A 22,846-nucleotide genomic window follows, 5' to 3' on the forward strand; every position below is an offset into this window, starting at 1 on the left:
TGGTTTTGGGATGCCTGGGTGGCGCAGTCGTTGGGCGGCTGCCTTCCGCTCAGGGCGTGATCCCGGCGTTCCGGAATCGAGTCCCACATCGGGCTCCTCCGCTGGGAGCCTGCTTCTTCCTCTCCCACTCCCCCTGCTTGTGTTCCCTCTCTCGCTGGCTGTCTGTCACATAAATAAATAAAACCTTAAAAAAAAAAAAGAAAGAAAGAAAAGGTGGTTTTGAAGGGGGCGATTAAAGTAGATCACTTTTGTTTTAGGTACTGGAGTTTGTGCACATTTCTGTATATTATGTTATTTTTTATTCTATTTTATTATTATTTTTAAAGATTTTATTCATTTATTTGAGAGAGACAAAGCACAAGGAACGGGAGCGGCAGGCAGAAGGAGAAGCAGGCTCCCCACAGAGCAAGGAGCCGGATAGGGGACTCTATCCGGGGGCCCTGAGATCATGACCTGAGCTGAAGGCAGACGCTTAACCGACTGAGCCACCCAGGTGCCCCTCTACTTTATTGTTTTTTAAAGATTTTATTTATTAGAGAGTGAGCACTAGTGGGGGGAGAGGCAGAGGGACAAGCAGACTCCCGGCTGGGCTTGATCCCAGGACTCTGAGATCTTGACCTGAAACGAAGTGAGAAGCTTAAGGACTGAGCCACCCAGGTGCCATAGGGCGCCTTATGTACACATCATGTACAGACATTATCTTATTTAATTATTAACTCAGTGCCTGGCTAATTTTTGTGAAAACTCTATCAGGTGGGTAGTATTATCTCCATTTCACAGATGAAGAAATTAGCTCTGAGAGGTTAAGCAATTCACACAGAGGAATTCAAATTTAGGTTTGCTTTAGTCCAAAATTCATCTTTCCATTATACCCCACTGACCTTTAAATAAGAATTATTGGGCATCTACTAAGTGCCAAGGCATTGTCTCTCTCATAACTGTTTTTAAATTAGGGGTTACTACAGATAAGGATCTTAGTCTAGAGAAGTGAACAGACATGATCAAGGTAACATATCTGAGTTGTTTTCAGAACCTGGTCTAGAGCTTGTACTTTCTAACTCCTAGTCCACAGCTTTGGCACAGCAGGGGTACAAATCCACATTTGTGAGATTCCAAGACATGCTGTCAACCACTGTGATTTATAACACTAGGAAATTCTTTTACTTCCCCGTTTGTTTTGTTTAAGCATTTATTACAATTTTTATTTCCAGACATCTGTCCTAGTGTTGGAATCTGGTTTTCTTTGAATGTTATTGTTTCAATATTGATTTTCATTTCTGTTGCAGTTAGGAATGTGAAGTAAATAGCGAAGCATGATGTCTTCACTTTGGTCTGAATATACAATTGGTGGGGTGAAGATTACCTTTCCTTATAAAGCTTACCCATCACAGCTTGCTATGATGAATTCTGTAAGTATTTTTCAATACTTATTTTAAGTTTTTATTAAGATGCAGGTGCTTATAATCATGAGACTACGTTCATTTTTTCAGATAGTAAATGGATTGAAAATTTTTGCCGGGTTCATTGAAGAATATCTAAACTTTGGAAAAATAATACTGATCACAGCTAAAGTATATATGTGCATTGTTATAATGGAGACAAAAGAAGAACATTCTGAAAAATGTTCTCATCTCAGTTGGAACTTCTATTTACTTTGCAGAATTAGTGCTTTCTCCAAAATATTTGCTATATATTACACAGAACAGTATATTTCTCACCATAATTTTTTGGAGATAGTTGTCATATAGAAAATTAATATACAAACTTAAGTAAGCCAACTTTCCAACTTTGTTAAATCCGAATATTTTACCATATTTACTTTATACCTTGTTTGTGAGCAATAGAGTATTTACTGCACATATTTTAAATGTTGCATAATAATACGATACTATACCTACCTGCAGAACTTGACTTTTTTTTTTTTTTTTTTTTTTTTTTGCTTAACAGTTTTAAGATGTGGGCCTGTTGATTGTTAATCCATTTTACTTGCAGTATAGTATTTCATTATATGGATATGCCAGGATTTTTTGTCCATTTTCTTTTGATAGACTTTTAAGTTGTTTACTTTCTTGAGCAATTATGAACAATGCTGTTATGAACTTTCTTATACAGGTTTCCTTGTGTTCATGTGGGAAAAGTGTGTGGAGTATCTACATAGGACTGGACTTGGTGGAGTTGGGTATCTTCAACTTTACAAGGAATTGTTAATTCCTTACAGAGTGGTTGTAACAATTTACACTCCCAAGAGCAGTATCCTCCATTAAGTTTTCATCAAAGATATTCATGTGCTATATTCTAGTTTTACAGAAATGATTAAGGCACAAATTGCTTTTTTTTCATGTCTTTTTTGCTCAATATGCTTTTAAGGCCATAATTTTAGGGAGAGGTATAAAGGAATAAAGTCTAGTTTAACTAAATACTGGTTCTCCCTTCTGCTATTGCTGTGCTCCAGGAAGTGCAACCTTACTTCTCATTGTTATTGTATTTGTACTTATGATGGAGAGATACCCGAATGAAGTAAATTGTTTATTTTTTTATTGTTTTTGTGTCCATAGATTGTCAGAGGATTAAATAGTAAGCAACATTGTTTGTTGGAGAGCCCTACAGGAAGTGGGAAAAGCTTAGCCTTACTTTGTTCTGCTTTAGCTTGGCAACAGTCTCTTAGTGGTAAGTAGTTGGTTGATATCTTCAGGTTCCTTAGTGCGACCAGAAAAAAGTGTTTAATAAAGTACTTTTTATCCAGGATGACTCGACCATGTTCTAGCTAGCTAATATAGGTACAGATTCTCTTTTAAGATTTTTTTTATAAGTTGTATATATTCCTTTTTTTTTTTTTTAAGATTTTACTTATTTGAGAGAGAGCGAGTGAGCAAGAGAGAGTACAGGTAGGGGGAGCGGCAGAGGGAGAGGGAGAAGCAGGCTCCCCGCTTGAGCGAGCCTGATGTGGGGCTTGATTTCAGGACCCTGAGATCATGACCTGAGCTGAAGGCAAATGCTTAACCAACTGAGCCACCCAGTTGCCCCAAGCTATATATATTCCAAAAGAGTTTCAACAGAGCAAAATATGTTGTTAATTCTAAAACAGTTTTGAACATACTATAGTTCTTTATTTGATGATTTAGAGTCTACATAAAAATCTTGGAATGCTTAGTTATCATTATGAAAATGATTATGATAATTTGTATGTAAAAGATGCAAGAGATGGGCCTGTCATGATGCTATAACATACAGAAATAATTGCTTTGAGCAAATCCTTTAATATATTTGCTTATTTGTCCCTTCCTTATAACATTAGACCATAGAATATATAAAGAAAACATTCTAATTGATTTTTCTACTTGTTTAGACGCCAGATAAGCAAAAGTTCATTGTAATATCATTTTCATAAATGCATGTTATTTTCTATTACTTTTACTTTATTTGCTAAGAAAGGCCTAGTAACATTTACTTTTATTAAAGACTTGGTAATATACATAATAAATCTGAAATACAGTATTGGATATGTTTTAGTTACATAATTAGATGGATTTGACCTAAAGTATTAGGAGAATTTAAAGTTAACCACGAGTGTATGTAGGAATGTGTGTATGTATTTTTATGTGTGTGTGTGTGCATATATATATATATATATATATTTATATGTTTTTTAAAAGGAAATGTGCTACTGATAAGACTATTAAAAATAAAAAGTAAATATTTTATAACTTTTGTTGTTCATTTTGATTGTTAATGATGTTACTCTTTGGGGAAAAAGATAATCTGTTAATAACTTAAAATTTTTTTTTTTTTAAAGATTTTATTTATTTATTCGACAGAGATAGAGATAGCCAGCGAGAGAGGGAACACAAGCAGGGGGAGCGGGAGAGGAAGAAGCAGGCTCCTAGCGGAGGAGCCTGATGTGGGGCTCTATCCCATAACGCCGGGATCACGCCCTGAGCCGAAGGCAGACGCTTAACTGCTGTGCCACCCAGGCGCCCCAATAACTTAAAATTTTAATGGGGGACTGAAAAATAGAATTAGTGGTATTTATGTAGTACAGATGGGAAAATAATGTCAATACTGTTCATAGAAAATTAATTATTCACCTTTTTTTAATATCCATGAATTGTGTATTTATATATGTAGGCAATCACTTCTTGACCTTTTGGCTAAGATCAGGTGTAGTATTCATGTAGGCACACAATGTAGACCTCTATTACAATTATGTATTCTATTTAAGTATTAAAAATTACCTGTTTTATTTAAATATTGACCTTAAAATATATTTTGATACATGTATCATAATTGATACATCATGAAACATGTTTCTCTTTTAAATAGATGTATAAAGTAGGAATGATTTAACCCTTATGTATTTACATTATTTAAAGTATTGAGATTTGTTTCTTTAGGGAAATAGTAGTAATTAAGAATATACTTTAGGTCTTTATTTTAATCTTCCCTGCTTGACGTTTTAATAAATTTCATAAGTGAATACCTGAGTGGTTAACATTATTAATCTTTGACTATTATTAGATTTTTACAAATTATGTAAATTGATGATAACTTCTCTGTGTTTCTGGTGTGTTTTTCTCTTGTTGTAATTGATGCTGGAGATAGGGTGACCAACTTGCCCAGATCTGCCAGGTACTTTTCCAGTTTTAGCACTGAAAATCTTGTATCTTAGGAAACCTCCCAATCTTGGGCAGATTGGGTGGTTGCTCACCCTAGTTGCAGAGGAAGATTAATATTTTTTAAATGAGAAGTATTACAACTTGGGTTTTTCACTTTTTTAGGGAAGCCAGTAGATGAAAGCTTAAGTAAAAAAGCTGAAGTACCATCATCATGTTGTTGTGCATGCCATTCAAAGAATTTTGCAAACACTGACTTGAACCAAGGAACTTCACATCATTTCAACAGCCCAAGTACACCACCTTCTGAAAGAAATGACACTTCATCAACTTGTCAAGGTAGTTTATATTTTGCCTGGCTCTGTTAGTATCTGTAGTAGCCTTAATTATTGCTGTTGTGAGACTTAACTAAGATAAATTTGTTTAGCATAATTGACAATGTATCTTCACCTAATTTCTCTGGAATTATTTTTAGATAACGCATAGGATAGTCAGATATCCTTGGACTATTTTATTCTTGGGTTGACTTTTAATTTATTCAGACATTTTGCTAGTTTAAATCATTTTTTGAAAAAGGCAGTGCACAGTAAATGATATTTAGAAATTGATCTGATTTGTAGGCAGTATTGTCAATTATATGTTAGAATTTTTGGGGTGCCTGAGTGGCTCCGTTGTTTGGGTACCCAACTCTTGGTTTCCCTTCAGGTGGTGATTTCGGGGTTGTGAGAGTGAGCCTCTGGTCTGGCTCTGTGGTAGGTGGTGAGACTGCTTGAGATTCTCTCTTTCCTCTCCCTCTGCTCCTCCCTCCCTTTGCATGCACTTGTGTTCTCCCTCTCTCTCTCAAATAAATAAATAAAATCTTTAAAAAAAAATTATGCGTTATAATTTTTTAAAACACACTGATTTGTAAGACAAAATTTAATTAGCCTCATTCATTGATCCTTATGAGTTTGCCTGGACTTCTGAGGCCAGTATATCTTATATGAGGCTTTTTTTTTTTTTTAACATACGTTTGTTTTTTTGTTAATTGAAGTATAGTTGACACACTATAATATATACATTAGTTTCAGGGGTACAACATAGTGATTCAACAAGTCTAGGTGTTATTCTGTGCTCACCACAAGTGTGTCTACCATCCGTCATCACCTTATGCTATTACAGTGCCGTTAACTATATTCCCTGTGCTGTACTTTTTATTCCTGTGACTTACTCATTCTGTAACTGGAAGCATGTATCTTCCATTTCTCTCTGGCAGCCATCAGTTTGTTCTCTGTATTTATGGGTCTGTTTCTGCTTTTTGTTTATTCATTTGTTTTTTAGATTCCCCACATAAGTGAAATCATGTGGTATTTGTTTTTCTCTGACTTACTTAACTTAGCATAATACCCTCTAGGTGCATCCATGTTGTCACAAGTGCCAAGATTTCATCCTTTTTTATGGCTGAGTAGAGAATCAGTTATGTTTTAAATATGATCCTTAAACAGTTCTTACTAGATTTATTTAAGAGAAGTATACTAAGAATATCACAAGATTATTAATTTTTAAAAATATTTCTTTGGCTTTGAGTATATGGAAAGGATTAACCATTATTTACCTGAGCCAAAAACCTAGGAGACACACTATACACTTTGTTCTTCCTCATTTCTCCATGCAGACCTCTATCTCCATTGATACCTCCTTAGTCTGAAGTGCCATCTCTTTGTAAGAGCGTGTAATAACTTCTTTTCCTACTTTTACTCATGCCATCCTTTAATCACTGGCAGGAAGAAAAGAGGTTGCCATGATTGACTTAAGTCTAAAAAGGATCCACTTTTTTTTTTTTTTAAGATTTTATTTATTTATTTGAGAGAGAGAGAGGAAGGAGCAGAGGGAGAGGGAGAGAATCTCAAGCAGACTCCTGATGAGCACAGAGCAACACGTGGCTCTCCATCTCACGACCCTGAGATCACGACCGAAATCAAGAGTCAGACACTTAACCATCTGAGCCACCCGGCTGCCCCTAAATAGTATCCACCTCTAAAAGGAAGGATAGAGTTCTCTTCCTCTAAAACACATGACCCATTTGTGGAGGAGTGTAGCTGCTTGAACTAAAGTATGATTCTGTTAGGAATGAGGAAGAGGTGGTTGAATACATGCTGGAGAGGTGACCAATAGTGTTGTCTATACTGTTTTGACCCTTAGCCCTTTTGGCTTTCTTTCCATTCCTTAGGGGGATCATGCTTTTGCCTGCTTCAGCACCTTTGCTTATGTTAGTGTTTCTTCTGAGGAAAGTCCCATCTTCCATTTGCTATCCTGCATTTGCTTTAGGTCTCAGCTTAAATGTCATTTCCTTGAAGGAGCCATACTGACCTTTCTGTCAGACTAGATTTGATTTCCCTGTTATATTCTGTCCTCTCACTGTGTACGTCTCCTTCGTAGCACTTGTCAGTTTGTATTATCCATATGTCTGTGTGCATCATATCAAGTTCTGCTTCCTGTAGCAGACTATATACTCCATGAGGTCAGGGATCATATCATTTTGCTTATCATAGTATTTTTAGTACCTAGCAGAGTGCCTGGCATATGGTAGGTGCTAGATAAGTATTTGTTATATGAATGAATGGAATTGACTTTGAGATAATTACAGGAGTTTTGGTTTATGTTTATATACAACCTGGTTTTGTTTTTGTTTTTTTTTTTAAGATTTTATTCATTTATTTGAGAGAGAGAGCACAAGCAGGGGGAGCGGCAGAGGAAGGGGGAAAAGCAGGCTCCCCACCAACCAGGGTCACCAAGGGCGGGGCGCAATCCCAGGACCCTGGATCATGACCTGAGTCAAAGGCAGGCGCTTAACCGACTGAGCCACCTAGGTGCCCCTATACCCTGTATTTTTTTTAGAACAACCTTATTGAAATATACTTGACATAACTATATATATAAATGGTACACTTTGATGAGTTTTGACATAGGTGTACTTCCATTAAAGCATCAAGATAGTGAACATGTCCATCACTTTCAAAAGTTTTTTCATGCCCTTTTGTTATACCTCCTACCCAAGCCTCCATGACTCACTCTTTTCAACCACCGATTTGCTTTCTGTCATTGTAGGTTAGTTTGCATTTTTTTTAGAGTTTATTTAAATGGAGTTATAGTTTGTACACTTATTTGTCTAGCTTCTTTCACTTAACATAATTCTTTTGAAATTTATCCATGTTGTTGCATATATCAAGTTTGTTCCTTTTTATTTTTGAGTAATATTCTATTGTATGGATATACTACAAATTGTTTATCCAGTCACCTATTGATGTATATTTGAGTTGTTTCTAGTTTTAAGCTATTACATGTAAAGCTACTGTGAATATCTCTGTATAAGTCTTTGTTTTGGACATGTGCTTTCATTTTTTTAGGGTAAATACTAGAAATGACTAGATCACTTATGTTTAACTTTTTAAGAAATTTCCAAACTGTTTCCCAAAGTGGTTTTACCATTTTACATTCCCACCAGCAGTGGTTGGGAGTTCCCATTTCTTTACATCCTTGTCAGTACTTTGTATGGTCAGTCTTTTTTTACCTTTCTAATAGGTATGTAGTGGTATCTCATTGTGGTTTTAATATGCATTTCCCTAATCACTTATGACAGTTGAGCATTTTTTCATGTGCTTATTAGCCATCGGTATCTTTGATGAAATGTGTGTTCAAATCTGCTTCTTTTTTGTTTTTTTTCTTACTGCTAAGTTTTGAGAGTTCTTTATATATTTTGAGTACAAATTTTTTTTTATCAAATATGGTTTTAGCTTTTACTTTTAGTTTGAGATCTATTTCAAGTTAATTTTATAGATTGTGTGAGGTATAGATCGAAGTTCATTTATTTTGCGTAGGGCAACCTGCGTTTTAATGTGACTGTGAGTTAAAGTTGTTTAGAATAGTCTCTTGAAGAATCAGATGGGATCAGGATTGTATTCTGATGCTCTGTATTTTTAAGTAAGTTCTTTAATCTGATATAACCTAAATACAGAAAAGTGTGTGGACTGTAAGTGTATAAGCTTGATGAATTTTCACAAAGTAAGCAGTCGTGTGACTATCACCGAGATAAAAAACTGGGACATAACCAATACCGCAGAGGCCCTCCCTAATTGCTATTCTCCCTTCCATCACCATTGATGGTTTTTACCTCTTTATAGATGCGGAATTATGTGTACTCTTGAACACTGTACTGCCTCTCTGCTTTTGCTTAACATTGTATTTCTGAGATTCATTGGTGTTTTTGCATATAGTACTAGTTTTTGTATATTATTTCTATAGTTTATTAATCTGTTCCACAGCTGTTAGACATTTGAGTGGTTTTAATTTTTGCTTATTAATGCTATTATGAACATTCTTATTCATTCTAGTGCATATGGATATTTTTTATTAACTATATACTTAGAAATGGAATTGCTGGTCATAGTGTGTGCATATGTTCAGCTATAATATATATTGCTAAGATTTTCCAAAGTGCTTGAACCAATTTATTTGCCCTGTTGCCCTACATCTAGCAGTATTTGGAAGTTACATTGTTCAACATTCCTGTTAACACTTAATATTTCCAGTTGTTTAAAATTTTAGCTGTTCTGGTGCATCTGTGGTGTTCTCCTGAGTTTTAATTGGTATTTCTCTGGTGACTGATGAGGTTGAGCATCTTTTTATATGTTTATTGGTCATTTGAATATCCCCTTTAGTGAATTGCCTATTATTTAAGTTGTTTGCCCATTTTTCTATTGGGTTGTTTCTGACTGATTTCTAGGAGGTATATTTAAAAATATATTCTAGATCTTGTTTTAAAAATATATTCTAGATCTTGTTTCTTTATAACTTTGTATTTTAAAGACTTTGATAAACTTCCTGCAAACTCCCCTGCTATAAAGAACAAGAAGATAAGCCTTTTTTATATGCATATAATGTAATTTTTTAAAAAATGAATTGGGGTTAATCTTATTTGGCACATGGCAATTCAGTTTTTCTAAAACTAAATTTTTGTTTTGGGTAGATATTTCCTACCCTTTAATGGGTCCATACAAATTTGCCCCTTGATTTATTTGGGGCTGAAATCTCAATAATGGCACTATTATATTTTGAATGGGATAATTCTTTGTTATGGGGGTAATTCTTTGTTATGGGGACTGTCCTATGCATTGTGGGATGTTTAGCAGCATCTCCTAGGCCTCAACCCACTAGATGCTGATAGTATTCCTGCCTTTTGTGACAACCAGAAATGTCTATGCCCAATGTCCCCCGCGGAGAGACTTGGGGATTAAAAGTGCCCCAGTTGAGAAATCTAGATTCATTTTGTGGGTATTTTACCAGTTTGACAAAAATTGCAGAGCTCAAAATTACATGTATTTTCTAAAATATATATGGAAACGGAAAGGACTAAGACATTCTTCAAGAACCAGGTCAAGGTGAGAGGACTTGATCTATGAGATATCCTGATTTTTTATATATAAAGCTATAGTAATTAAAACAGTTTAGTATTAGCACAACGTTAGACCAGTGGAAAACAATAGAGAACCCAAATTCAGTTCCACATGTATCTAGAAGCGTGATTATTTATAGAAGTGCGTCTAGGGGTGCCGGGGTGGCTCAGTTTGGTTAAGTGTCTGACTGTTGATCTCAGCTTAGGTCTTGATCTCAGGGTTGTGAGTTTAAGCCCAGCATTGGGCTGCACTCTGGGTATGGAGACTACTTAAAAAAAAAAAAAAAAAAGGTATGTTTACAGAGCAGAGGACTAAGGAGGGACTTTTTTAATAGTAGTACTTAGATCTCCATATGAAAAAATTTAAATTGGAGTCCTACTTTATGCCACACACAAAAATTCATTCCAGGCAGATTAAAGATTTAGGTATGAAAGGCCTTTTGTGGTTCCAAACAAATTTTAGGATTGTTTGTTCTAGTTCTGTGAAATATGCTGTTGGTATTTTGATAGGGATTGCATTAAATCTGTAGATTGCTTTTGGTAGTTTTGGCGTTTTAACAAGATTTGTTCTTCCAGCCCATGAGCAATGTCTTTCCATTTCTTTGAGTCCTCTTGAATTTCTTTCATCAGTGTTATATAGTTTTCAGAGTACAGGTCTTTCACCTCTTTGGTTAAGTTTATTCCTAGATATTTTATTGTTTTTGGTGCAGTTGTAAATGGGATCATTAATTTCTCTTTCCGCTGCTTCATTATAAGTGTATAAGAATGCGACAGATTTCTGCATATTGATTTTGTATCCTGCAAATTTACTGAATTCATTTATCAGCTGTAGTAGCTTTTTGGTGGAGTTTTTAGGGTTTTCTATATATATTACTATGTCATCTGCAAATAGGGAAATTTTACTTCTTACTTACCAATTTGGATGCCTTTTATTTCTTTAGGCTATCTAATTGCTGTGGCTAGGCTTTCCAGTACTATGTTGATTAAAGTGATGAGAGTGGATATCCTTGTCTTGTTCCTGACCTTAGGGAAAAAGCTGTCAGTTGGCTGTGGGTTTTTCATATAAGGCCTTTATTATGTTGAGATATGTTCCCTTAGACCTGCATGGCAGTTTTTATCATGAATGGATATTGTACTTTGTCAAGTGCTTTTTTTTTTTTTTGCACCTGTTGAAAGATCATATGGCTTTTTATCCTTTCTCTTCTTAGTGTGACATATGACTTTGATTGTTTTGCTTCAATAGCCAAAACAATCGGAAAAAGAAAAACTAGAGTACCACAACTCCACAGTTCAAGTTATACTACAGAGCAGTAGTAATTAAAATAGTGTGTTACTGACAAAATATAGACACACAGGTCAATGGAATAGAACAGAAAATCCAGAAACAAACCCACAATTACATGGTCAATTAGTTTTTGACTAAGAAGGAATGAGTATACAATGGAAAAAGAGTCTCTTCAACAAATGGTGTTGGGAAAACTGGACAGCCACATGCAAAAGAATGAAACTGGACCACTTTCTTTCACCATATACAAAAATAAGCTCAAAATGGATCAAAGACCTAAATGTAAGACCTGAAACCATAAAAATCCTTGAAGAGAGTGCAGGCAGTAATCTCTGACATTGGCCATAGCAACATTTTTCTAGATATGTGTCCTAAGGCAAGGGAAATAAAAGCAAAAACAAATTACTGGGACTACATCAAAATAAAAAGCTTCTGTGCAGTGAAGAAAGCAACCAACAAAACTAAAAGGCAACCTACTGAATGAGAAAAGATATTTGCAAATGAAATATCTGAGAAGGGTTAGTATTCAGAATGTGTAAAGAACTGATACAACTCAATAACCAAAAAAGAAATAATCCAATTAAAAAATGGACAGAAGACATGAGCAGACATTTCTCCAAAGAAGACATACAGATGACCAACATCCCTCATCATCAAGGAAATGCAAATCAAAACCACAAAGAGATATCACCTTGTACGTTAGAATGGTGCAGTTGTAAATGGGATCATTAATTTATCATAACTCAACGTAACATTTAATCATAACTCAAGAAAGCAGGTGTTGGCAAGGATGTGGAGATAAAGGAAGCCTCTTGCACTGTTGGTGGGAGTGCAAACTGGTGTAGCCACTGTAGAAAATAGTATGGAGGTTCCTCAAAAAATTAAACCTAGAGCTACCCTGGGGCACCTGGGTAACTCAGTCAGCTGGGTGTCTGACTTCAGCTCAGTTCATGATCTCAGGGACCTGAGATCCAGCCCCGCATTGGGCTCCCCGCTCAGTGGGGTCTGCTTGTCCCTTTCCCTCTGCCCCTCCCCCTCTGTCCCTTCCCCCTCCTCGGCTTGTGCTCTCTTTCTCTCTGTCAAATAAATAAATAAAGTCTTTAAAAACAAAGGAAGAAAAAAAATAGAACTGCCCTACAATCTAGGAATTGCACTACTGGGTATTTACCCCCCAAAATACAAAAACACTAATTCAAAGGGATACATACACTGTTATGTTTATTGCAGCATTAACTGAGTAGCCAAACTACAACAACAGCCCAAGTATCCATTGATAGATGAATGGATAAGGAAGATGTGGTATATATATATATATATATATATACAACGGAATATTATTCAGTCATAAAAAGAATGAAATGTCGTCATTTCCAACAACATAGAACTGGAGAGTATAATATTAGGCCAGTCAAAGAAAGACAAATACCATATGATTTCACTCGTGTGGAATTTAAGAAATGAAACAGATGAGCCAGGGGAAAAAAAATAGAGACAAACCAAGAAACAGACTCTTTTTTTTTTTTTTTTTAAAGATTTTATCTATTTATTCGACAGAGATAGAGACAGCCAGCGAGAGAGGGAACACAAGCAGGGGGAGTGGGAGAGAAAGACGCAGGCTCCTAGCGGAAGAGCCTGATGTGGGGCTCGATCCCGTAACGCCGGGATCACGCCCTGAGCCCAAGGCAGACGCTTAACCGCTGTGCCACCCAGGCGCCCCAAGAAACAGACTCTTAACTATAGAGAACAAACTGGTGGTTACCAGAGGGGAAATGAGTGGGGAATGGGGGAAATATAGGATGGGGATAAAAGAGTATACTTATTATAATGAAAAAAAATGATAAAAGGAAAAAAAGAGACTCATCCGGAAGTATTCATGCTGAAAGATAAATAGTGATTACTTCAGAGAGGAAGAATTAGAAATGAGCAAGTGGGGGAGCCTGGGTGGCTCAGTTGTTGGGCTGCCTTTGGCTCGGGTCATGATCCCAGGTTCCTGGGATCAAGCCCTGCATTGGGCTCCCTGCTCTGCGGGGAGCCTGTTTCTCCCTCTCCCACTCCCCCTGCTTGTGTTCCCTCTCTCACTGTCTCTCACTCTGTCAAATAAATAAATAAAATCTTAAAAAAAAAAAAAATGAACAAGTGGGGATGGATGGGAGGGAGGGAAGTGGATGGCATTTTACTGTTTCTTATTTATATACTTTTAATTTACTTAAATCTTTACAATGAGCTTATATTAGTTTGATAACTTTTCAAAACTTCAAGATATTGGGGCACCTATGTCTCTGGGTAGAGTATGGAACTCTTGATCTCAGGGTCACGAGTTCAAGCCCCATGTCGGGCATAGAGCTTACTTTAAAAAAAAAAGGAGCGTTCAAAAGGGGCACCTGGCTGGGTTAGTGAGTAGAGCATGCGGTTCTTGATCTCTGGGTTGTGAGTTCCAGTGCTATGTTTGGTGTAGAGCTTACTTAAAATCTTAAAAAAAAAAACAAAAAACTACTTAAAGGTAATGGGTTATGTTGGAAACAGATTTGGAATCAATTCCATAGTTTACCTTGGGCACTTACTCCATCTTTCTACAGTTTCCCCAACTGTAAAATAATAATTGTTACTTCATGGGATGGTCAAAGGAGCTGATCTACATTAAGCTTTTAGCCCACTGCCTGATACTGATAAAGTTGAAATGTATAGGTCAAAAAAAAAAAAAAAAAGACCTAGGTATAAAAGACAATTAAGATTTTAGAATATAGTGGTATTTGTTTATTTATTCATTTAGAGCACTTGAGAGTGTGAGTGGTGGGGTGAGGTGCAGAGGTAGAGAGAGGATCTTTTTTTTTTTTTAAGATTTATTTGAGAAAGAGACTGCGCGTGCCCGCACGCTTGAATGGGGAGAGAGAGGAAGAAACAGACTCTCCGATGAGCAGGGAGCTGGATGTGGGGCTCTATCCCAGGACATGAGACCATGACCTGAGCTAAAGACAGAAGCTTAACCAACTGAGCCACCCAGGCGCCCCTGAGTGAGAGAATCTTAAGCAGGCTCTATGCCCAACACAGAGCCTGATGTTGGGCTTATCCCACGACATTGAGATCATGACCTGAGCAGAAATCAGGAGTCAGTCACCCAACTGACTTGAGTCACCCAGGTGCCCCTACAATATAGTGGTATTTAAACTATGTTCCTAAGAGTCATAAGAAAAAATATGGCCTGGGGGGGGGTCAGGAAAGTTCTAGGTCTTTTATTCTATTTTGGAAATTTTAAGCAATGTTTCTTTAAAAAAATAGAGTCCTTTCAGAAAAAGCTTAGAAATCAACGCTGTGCGGCATAGATTTACTTGTGCTTTTACAGACTCAAACTTGGTTTTTGAAAATAGTATTGTACCTGCTTTTAGAGCTTTCTTCTCTAATAGTCTGTAAATCTTTTAAGGCCAGAGGCTGTTTCTTTTTCATTGTTTTGCATTGTATCTAGAATTGTATGGACCCCGTAAAATAAATGCTTGTTAAATGAGTTCAAGCCCTAAGTGTGGAGGGAATGTATAGAGAAGAGCTGAGAGGAAGGAAGGTACTTTTAAGAACACTCTCATTTAGGGAAAAGGAGAAACCAATGTATAGGAACAGTTAAGAAAAGTGTTACAGAAATTAAGGAAAAAGGAAATGTGTTTGTTGTATTTCAAAAAGATAGTGTTATGTTTTGCTGAATCCTTAGAAGTTATGCTGATGGATTTTGGAGTCAGACAGCAGGAGTCAGTCATATCCATGCTCTGCCTCTTACTAGCTATATGATATTGGGCATATTAACTTGACTTCTTAAAAATCTAGTATTCACATCTATTAGGTGGGTTAATATTTGGTGATTAAGAGGTCATTGATGACCTTCAGGGTAGTGGGATGAAAGGACAGATTATAGGACCTTGATTCTATTGTATTTTAAAGCCTAAAGAACATATAGAAGCTTAGTGGGGAAGGAACATTGAGACATTGTAAAGTAAGATTTTTATATAAATGACTTTTTCCTATGAGACCCTTACAGTTATATTTTTTAAACCATGTTATCGGGAGTCATTTATAAAAGCATAAACCTATTAAATCAGAATTAGACTTTCCTATTGAAAGCATATTTCTCAAAATGTTATATCTTTTTTAAGTAAGCTCAGTGGTAAAGAAATGCTTTTAAACATGTTGAGCTTTTCATGTTTTAAAGTACGTTATGAAATTTTGAGAAGTCTTAACATCTTGATTCTAATTTTTCCTAGAAAAATTTCCTAAGTGTTGTTTTTTATGCTAATTTTTTATGACTTCTTATATAAGACTCTCCTGAAAAAACTACACTGGCTGCAAAGCTATCTGCCAAGAAACAGGCATCCATAAAAAGAGATGAAAATGATGATTTTCAAGTAGAGAAGAAAAGAATTCGACCCTTAGAAACTACACAGCAGGTAAACAGTTTATTAGCAGTGAAATAATACCATTATTGCTGCACGCAGTTATCAATCAAGTATCAATCAAGTTTTCAGTGGCACTTGTATAATTTACTTGGGTCGTATCATAGACATAAATTAAATGGTAAATTATTGTAACTTCATTTTATATAGTCATTCATTACAAAGGAGTTTGTTATATAGTAGATTATTCATAATAACGTGTTTAAAATAAAACTGTATGGTGCTTTTCTATATATGAGGAATTTGACGGTAAAATATTTACTTAAGGCATATATTGGTAATACAGATACTTTGTACTTTTTAACTCCTCTGTTGTTTTTCCCTAATGATGGCATTTTCTTTTGGCCAAAATATGAATATTTATGTCATGAATATTTTTGTTATTGATAGTTTTAGTATAATGACAAGGTTTATTCTTATTTATTGAGTTTTAATATTAATACATGATAAAATATTTATTTCTAAAAATTACTGAAAGACCTGAATTACTGAGTATTTTATATGAAATGTGTTTTTCATACATGAATACAATGTTTTGTCATAGAGTTCATGGCAGTAAGGTAGGGAGGTAGGCTGGGACTTCGACTTAGTTACAAATAAAGAGATTATTATAATTAATTAGCATGTCCTTTGTAGATAGTTATATATTTCTAATTGAATATACTCAAAAAGGGTTTGCATTCTTCTGTAGTTTATCTATTCTACTTAAAATCTTTATTAACTTCCATAGTTAAACCTTGATTTTAGAACTAGTTTAATTTTGGAAAAGTACTGATTACAAATGAAGTATGAATCTGTATAGATTTTCTTCTCCAAAATGTGTACATAGAGTTGGAAGTTGTGTGATAGGGCTCAACAGATAACATTTGTTCTCTGACTTAATTGACTCTCATTTCTTTTTTGGTAGGAATGGGATTATCAATAGAAATGCTTTTTTCCCCTTCATAATTTAAGTAAATAGGTTTTTGGCAATTAGGAAAAAGCATAGACGGTTTGAAGAGAAAACTTAGTGATATTAATAGAAGAAATTTAGTCAAATACAATTTCAATTATCAAATATCTAGTAAGTAATAGTAATAATAATAAAATAATTCTATCATGTAGGAAATCATGAATATTTACATTTAAAATTTTTCTGAGTTTTTAAAATTTATATATTTATTTTTAAAAGATTTTTTTATTTGAGAGAAAGAGTTTGGGGTGGGGGAAGGGCAGAGAGCAAGGGAGAGAGAGGATCCCAAGCAGGTCAGCTTGGAGCCCCACTCAGAGCTCTATTCCATGACCCCAAGATCACGAGCCGAGCCAAAACCAAGAGTTGGACACTCACCTGACTGAGCTCCCCAGCCGCCCCTGAGTTTTTGCAATTTAGAATGAAGTTTTATTTTTATTTACTTTTACTTTCCAATTAGATATGTAATTGGACTTTGCTATAATACTACACTTGATGTCCATATGGTAAGACTATTTATGGGAAGATCATTTTACAATACTATAGTTTTGACACATGACTAATTAAAGCTGTTTTGGTTACGATTTGAGATAGAGAAGGTGCTCATCTGTATTTTTAAAAATTATTCGATTATTGCTAGTTTTAAATGCTGAAAACATATCGAAAAGTATTTTGACTTCCAAGAATAACTGGCCTGCTCAGACTTTTGTTTACATTAAACTTCATTTTGGTTCTGTGTTTACAGATTAGGAAGCGTCATTGTTTTGAAAAGGAGGTACATCATTTGGATGCAAAATTTGCTTCAGGAAAGACCACAAAACTCAACTCTCCGTTAGGAAAGATAAACTCCTTTTCTCCACAAAATGTATGTATTTCAGTTCAGTTTAAAGAAGGAAAATGTGGAATTTGCTAAACTCATTTAAAAGAAAAAAAAAGGAATAGTATAATGCAAAGAATAGAAAACAATTCAGAAGTCCTCTAAGTGCTGTCACATCTCTGCTACTAATATGTGAGATGGGAAATGCTATTTTCTTTGAGCCCCGGTTTCCTCATTTATAAACTGAAATAATTGGACTAGAAAGAAATCTGAAAGGTTTTTTTTCCTCTTGTACATTCTAATGTTGTGAACTCTACTTCCCTCCAATTCTTATCTGTGTCCTTAGAGCAGATAGTTTTCAAGGAGTAGTCCAGGGAGCTCTAGAGATTACTGACATTTTTTTCTCAGGCAGTGTGTGAGCTCAAAAGTATTTTCATAGTAATAATAAGATATTATTTGCCTTTTTAAAGACTGTCTTGACATTTGCATTGATGGTGCAAAAGCAACAATCGGTAAAATTGTCAGTGCCTTAGCACAATCAAGATAGTAGTACCAAACCTGTTTTAATAGTTGTTTTCTGGGGCGCCTGGGTAGCGCAGTCGTTAAAGCGTCTGCCTTCGGCTCAGGGCGTGATCCTGGCGTTCGGGGATCGAGTCCCACATCAGGCTCCTCCGCTATGAGCCTGCTTCTTCCTCTCTCACTCCCCCTGCTGTGTTCCCTCTCTCGCTGGCTGTCTCTTTGTCACATAAATAAATAAAATCTTAAAAAATAAATAAATAAATAAATAAAAATAATAGTTGTTTTCTTCACCATCATTAATGCACAGTTAAAAAAAAGCCAGTTTTTCTTAAGAATGTCCTTGATGAAGTAGTAAAAATTACTAATTTTATTAAATCTCAGCCCTTAAGCTTTTTTAACTTTCTGTGTGAAGTGAGTAGTACTCAAAATGTTTTGCGTACAGGAATAGGATGATTGTCTTGAGGAAACACTCTTGAAGGATAGTTTGGATTGTTAGCTGAACTAGCCCCTTTTTTTCATGGAGCATCATTTTTACTTGAAAGAATGACTGACAGATGAACTATGGTAATTCTTGAAAATAAAGTAAGCCTGATAAAATTTGAGTGAAAATCAGAATTTTGAAAAACTGTATATGCCACTATGAGCTTGGCAGTTTTGTGATACTTATAGACTTTCCTGATGATAGTGGTGGTGATATTATAGAATGTGACTTTTCGATATTATATAATGAAATGTGTTAACATTTATAAGATCTGTAAAATCGGGGAACCAAATATTTTCTGAATGGCCTGTACATGATATTATAAGATAATGCCTGAAAAAAGATCCATCCTAAGTGCCAGATAGACCAGTGGATCTTTTTTTTCCCCCATCCCCCCATCCCTAGGCATCCTTAGACTTTTTTTTCAGTCACTATAGATTAGTTTTCATTTCCGTAGTTTTATATAAATGGAATCATGTCTGGTTTTTTTAAATTAAATTTCAGATATTGTGAATTTTACCTGCTGGGTGTTGGATGTTACTTTATATATATATATATGATTTTATTATATAATAAGAAGTTATATATATATATATATAAGATTTTATTTATTTATTTGAGAGGGAGAGTGAGTGAGAGAGAGAGAGCATGAGCTGGGGGAGGAGCAGAGGGAGAAGGAGAAGCAGACTCCCTGCTGAGCTGGCAGCCCAACATGGGGCTTGATCCCAGGACTCTGAGATCATGACCTGAGCAGAAGGCAGACACTTAACCAACTGAGCCACCCAGGCACCCCCGATGTTATTAGATTTCTATAAATACTGGAGTTTTGTTCTGAGATGCAGTTAAGTTACTTGGAATCAACTTGATCTTTTGTGTTTGCTTTTAGAATTTGTGAGGTGGGACCTGAGCAGAATTTAGTTGTAGGTTACCTCAATAGAGGCTATCTCCTTCTGGGTCCTCTACCTAATGCTCTGTGAATTGTTAGGTTTCCAGTCTGGCTGGGGGGAACAGGCACTATTCCATGCCCTGTGTGAGTGCCTCATCATTTCAGATGGTTCTTTCCATTATCTTGGATTGTTAACTCGCTCACATATGTTGATCAATACTCTGCTAAATATTTGAGAGGTTCCTCTACAGATCTCTGGAATTCATTCTTTGTGCAGCTCTCTCTACTTTAGTATTCTTCCCTGTGAAGTTTAGTCTTCTCTGACTTCCTGGACTGAAGAGCAATGTCTGTTCAACTCAGGTTTGCTGGTCTATATCTGGGTTCCCCTTCCCCATGGCACAGCCTAGAAACTAGACCGTAAGCCTAGGCAATCTTTGGGCCTATCTCATTTATTTCCTGTCTCTCAGGGATCACTCTTTCTTACTTGATATCCTATATCTTAAAAACTATTGCTTCATATATTCTGTCTGTACTTTCAGTTTTTCAGGTGGGGGATTGAACAAACTCATTGACTATGGGGACAAATTCCAGAAGTTTTTAGATGGCTTATAAGTCTTCCTGTGCAGTCATAAGACTATTATGAACTTATTGTTTTCTTTTGCCCTTTTTGCTCCTCCTCCCTCTTTTTTTTTTTTAAATCAACTTCTGTTAATTCTTCAGAAAGCCTTCCTTGACATCCCCAATTTTGAGTTAGATTCCCATATGGAATGTTCCTTGTACTTCTACAATTTTAACACTTATCTTACCCTTATTATTTTCTCTGTAAGGCTCTAAGTTCCATTAAGGAAACACCAGGTTCTCTAGTATATTGAGACCTCCTTGACGGCTGTGACTGTTTTATTCATCTTTATGTTCCAAGCACCTAGCTTTGTGCTAGGAACCTAGTAAAGGCTGAGTGAATGAAAACTATATTCCCTGACCTCAAAGAGTCTTCCTTTAAATTCTTAAAAATGCCAAATGGGGGAAAAGTTGTTGGTTATCTTCACAGAAGGCATATAGTTGGAGAAGTCATCTCAGGAACTTACAATATTAAATTGTCAGTAATAGTATATGCTCTTTATTTGCCTCTGCCAGTGTTTTCTCCCTCATTTTCTTTAACATTGCCTTATTTTCATAGCTCTTAGTATTTGAATTTCTTTATTTACCTGTTTATTATCTGCTTTGTTAGAATATAATGTCAGTCTTTTTCAGGTGTATCCTTAGTACCTAGAATAGCATATAGTGTATATTAGTTGCCCAATAAATATTTGTTAGTAGAATCTTCTTGAATTCTTACAATGGCATAGGCAGATAATATTGTTATTCCCATTTTACAGATAAGGATACTCTGAGAAGTAAGTAATTTGCTTAAAGTCACAAATCTGGCAAATATGAGAGCTAAATCCTACCTAACCAGTATGATGCTCTGGCAAATCCTCTAATCACTTTATACGTTCTCTCTAAAATGCTTCTCAGAAATCCTGGAGTCATCTAAGCGGAATTGTCATATCAACATAAAGGAAAGAAATATTATGTAGAAGCCTCAAGAATAAAGAAATCAAGCATAGGATAAGCTGTGATTGATAATAGCTAAAATAAGAGAAGTGGATTTTTTTTTTTAAATAAGTGGAACCCAGATAATTAATTAATTAATTAATGTGTCCATGAAAGCCAGTGGGTAGGAGAAGAGGCCGGGGGTGGGAGGAGAGGGAGAGAGAATCTTAAGCAGGCTCCACGTCCAGTGTGGGGCCCAACCTGGGGCTTGATCTCAAGACCGTGAGATTATGACCTGAGACAAAATCAAGAGCCAGACGCTTAACTGACTGAGCAACACAGGTGCCCCTAGAGAAGTGGATTTTTAAATTTAGTTTTGTTTTTATTGGTTAAGAGAATGAATTTGAGTCAGACTGCCTGTGTTTTAATCACAGCTCTGCTCCTTACTACCTGTATAACCTTGAAGTTTTTAAACTATTGCTACTTCAGTTTCCCTGTTTGTTAAATGGGGATGGTAATAGTAGTCGTACCTATCTCACAGGGCTTTTTGAGGATTAAGCAGGTTAATATTTATAAAGTGATGAATAAATTTATTAAGTGGCATATTTTAGGGCTTATTAAGTGGTAAGTGGTAGTAGAAGTAGCAGCAGTAGTTGTAGTAGTAGCAGCAAATGATTACATATTTGTGTGCTGCTAATAAAGATACTATATATTAATATTATATATATATAGTTATCTTTGAATGCTGCTAAAATGTATTGTATAGTATCGATTGATATTAATTTTGAGGAATTAGGTTTATAATTAAGTAACACATTCTTTTAATATCTGTTAAAGATGTCTATGGCCGAACCTGTTTAGAGTCTAGACCACTTGTAAGCAGAGTTCCTGGCTAAGTACCTTAATTTTAAGCCAAGTGCTAAGATTGATTTCTCCTTTTGGTTATGTAGTATGTTAATCATTTATTATGGTCTTATTGGTAAGGTATAATTGTATTTATACCTGTATATCCATAACTTTATATTATACGTTCTCTCTAAAATGTGTGCAGTTATATTTTTAAACCTGAATTTATAAGTTTTGTTTTCTTGGCTATAGGTGGTATAACTGTATTGCTGTAGAAATGCAATATTTGTCATAGGTGGGTGATTTATTATTTATAATATCAAAGGTATGGGTTTCTGATAATTTCTCATAAGTTTGAAGATTGTTAAACTAGATTTCTCAATTCAATCTAGTAACTCAAACGATAACATTTCACTAGTGTGACATAGAACTTTTTTTATAAAAAGATGTAAGTGGTATATGCCATACTGATTCAACATATATAAAGTATATTTATCATCACCAGAGTACTTTGCCATGACAGAAAAACATATGGTTGAGCTCTAATATTTGTTTTTTTTGTAGTCTGTAGTCAAACATGAATATATGAAGTCATTTTAGGTACTTTCTGAGTAGTTAGGGAAAAACTTACAAATACTTAGGTAAAGTGATCTATATTTTCAATGTTTTTTTTCTTCCAAACAAAATTAGATTAAGCAGTTAAAATGGAAACATAATCAATACGAAATATAAAATTGTAGTTAATATTTTCATATTTTAGTAAATTGTTGGGTAAGTTTTAGTAAATTGTTAAGAAAACCTATAGATTTGTGTGTGTGTATGTGTGTTCTAAAGATTTTATTTATTTTAGAGAGCATGCTTGCAAGAGCAGGGGGAGGGGCAGAGGGACATGGGGAGAGAGAATCCCAAGGAGTCTCTAAGCAGAGCATGGAGCCTGATCTCATGACCCTGAGATCATGACGTGAGTCAAAACTGAGAGTCAGACACTTAACTGACTGAGGACCCAGGCACCTCAGTGTACATTTGTGTGTTTTGACTGTCATCTTAATTTTAAAA

The 22,846-nt window shown here is 35.4% G+C and overlaps 1 protein-coding gene across 1 annotated transcript in view; it reads left to right on the plus strand.

Annotated features, from left to right (window-relative positions):
• The first annotated feature begins 332 nt into the window (after positions 1 to 332).
• Positions 333 to 22,846, plus strand: part of BRIP1 (BRCA1 interacting helicase 1) — a 175,648-nt gene continuing 153,134 nt past the window's right edge. The window contains exons 1-6 of the mRNA XM_057318005.1: positions 333 to 493; positions 1,287 to 1,409; positions 2,556 to 2,667; positions 4,776 to 4,949; positions 15,626 to 15,753; positions 17,454 to 17,573. Of these exons, the coding sequence (XP_057173988.1) occupies positions 1,314 to 1,409; positions 2,556 to 2,667; positions 4,776 to 4,949; positions 15,626 to 15,753; positions 17,454 to 17,573 (630 nt within the window). The 5' untranslated portion in view covers positions 333 to 493; positions 1,287 to 1,313. The remainder of the gene's footprint in view (positions 494 to 1,286; positions 1,410 to 2,555; positions 2,668 to 4,775; positions 4,950 to 15,625; positions 15,754 to 17,453; positions 17,574 to 22,846) is intronic.

This window comes from Ursus arctos, unplaced genomic scaffold (assembly GCF_023065955.2).
Source record: "Ursus arctos isolate Adak ecotype North America unplaced genomic scaffold, UrsArc2.0 scaffold_24, whole genome shotgun sequence".
In the NCBI taxonomy this organism is placed as follows: Eukaryota; Metazoa; Chordata; class Mammalia; order Carnivora; family Ursidae; genus Ursus; species Ursus arctos.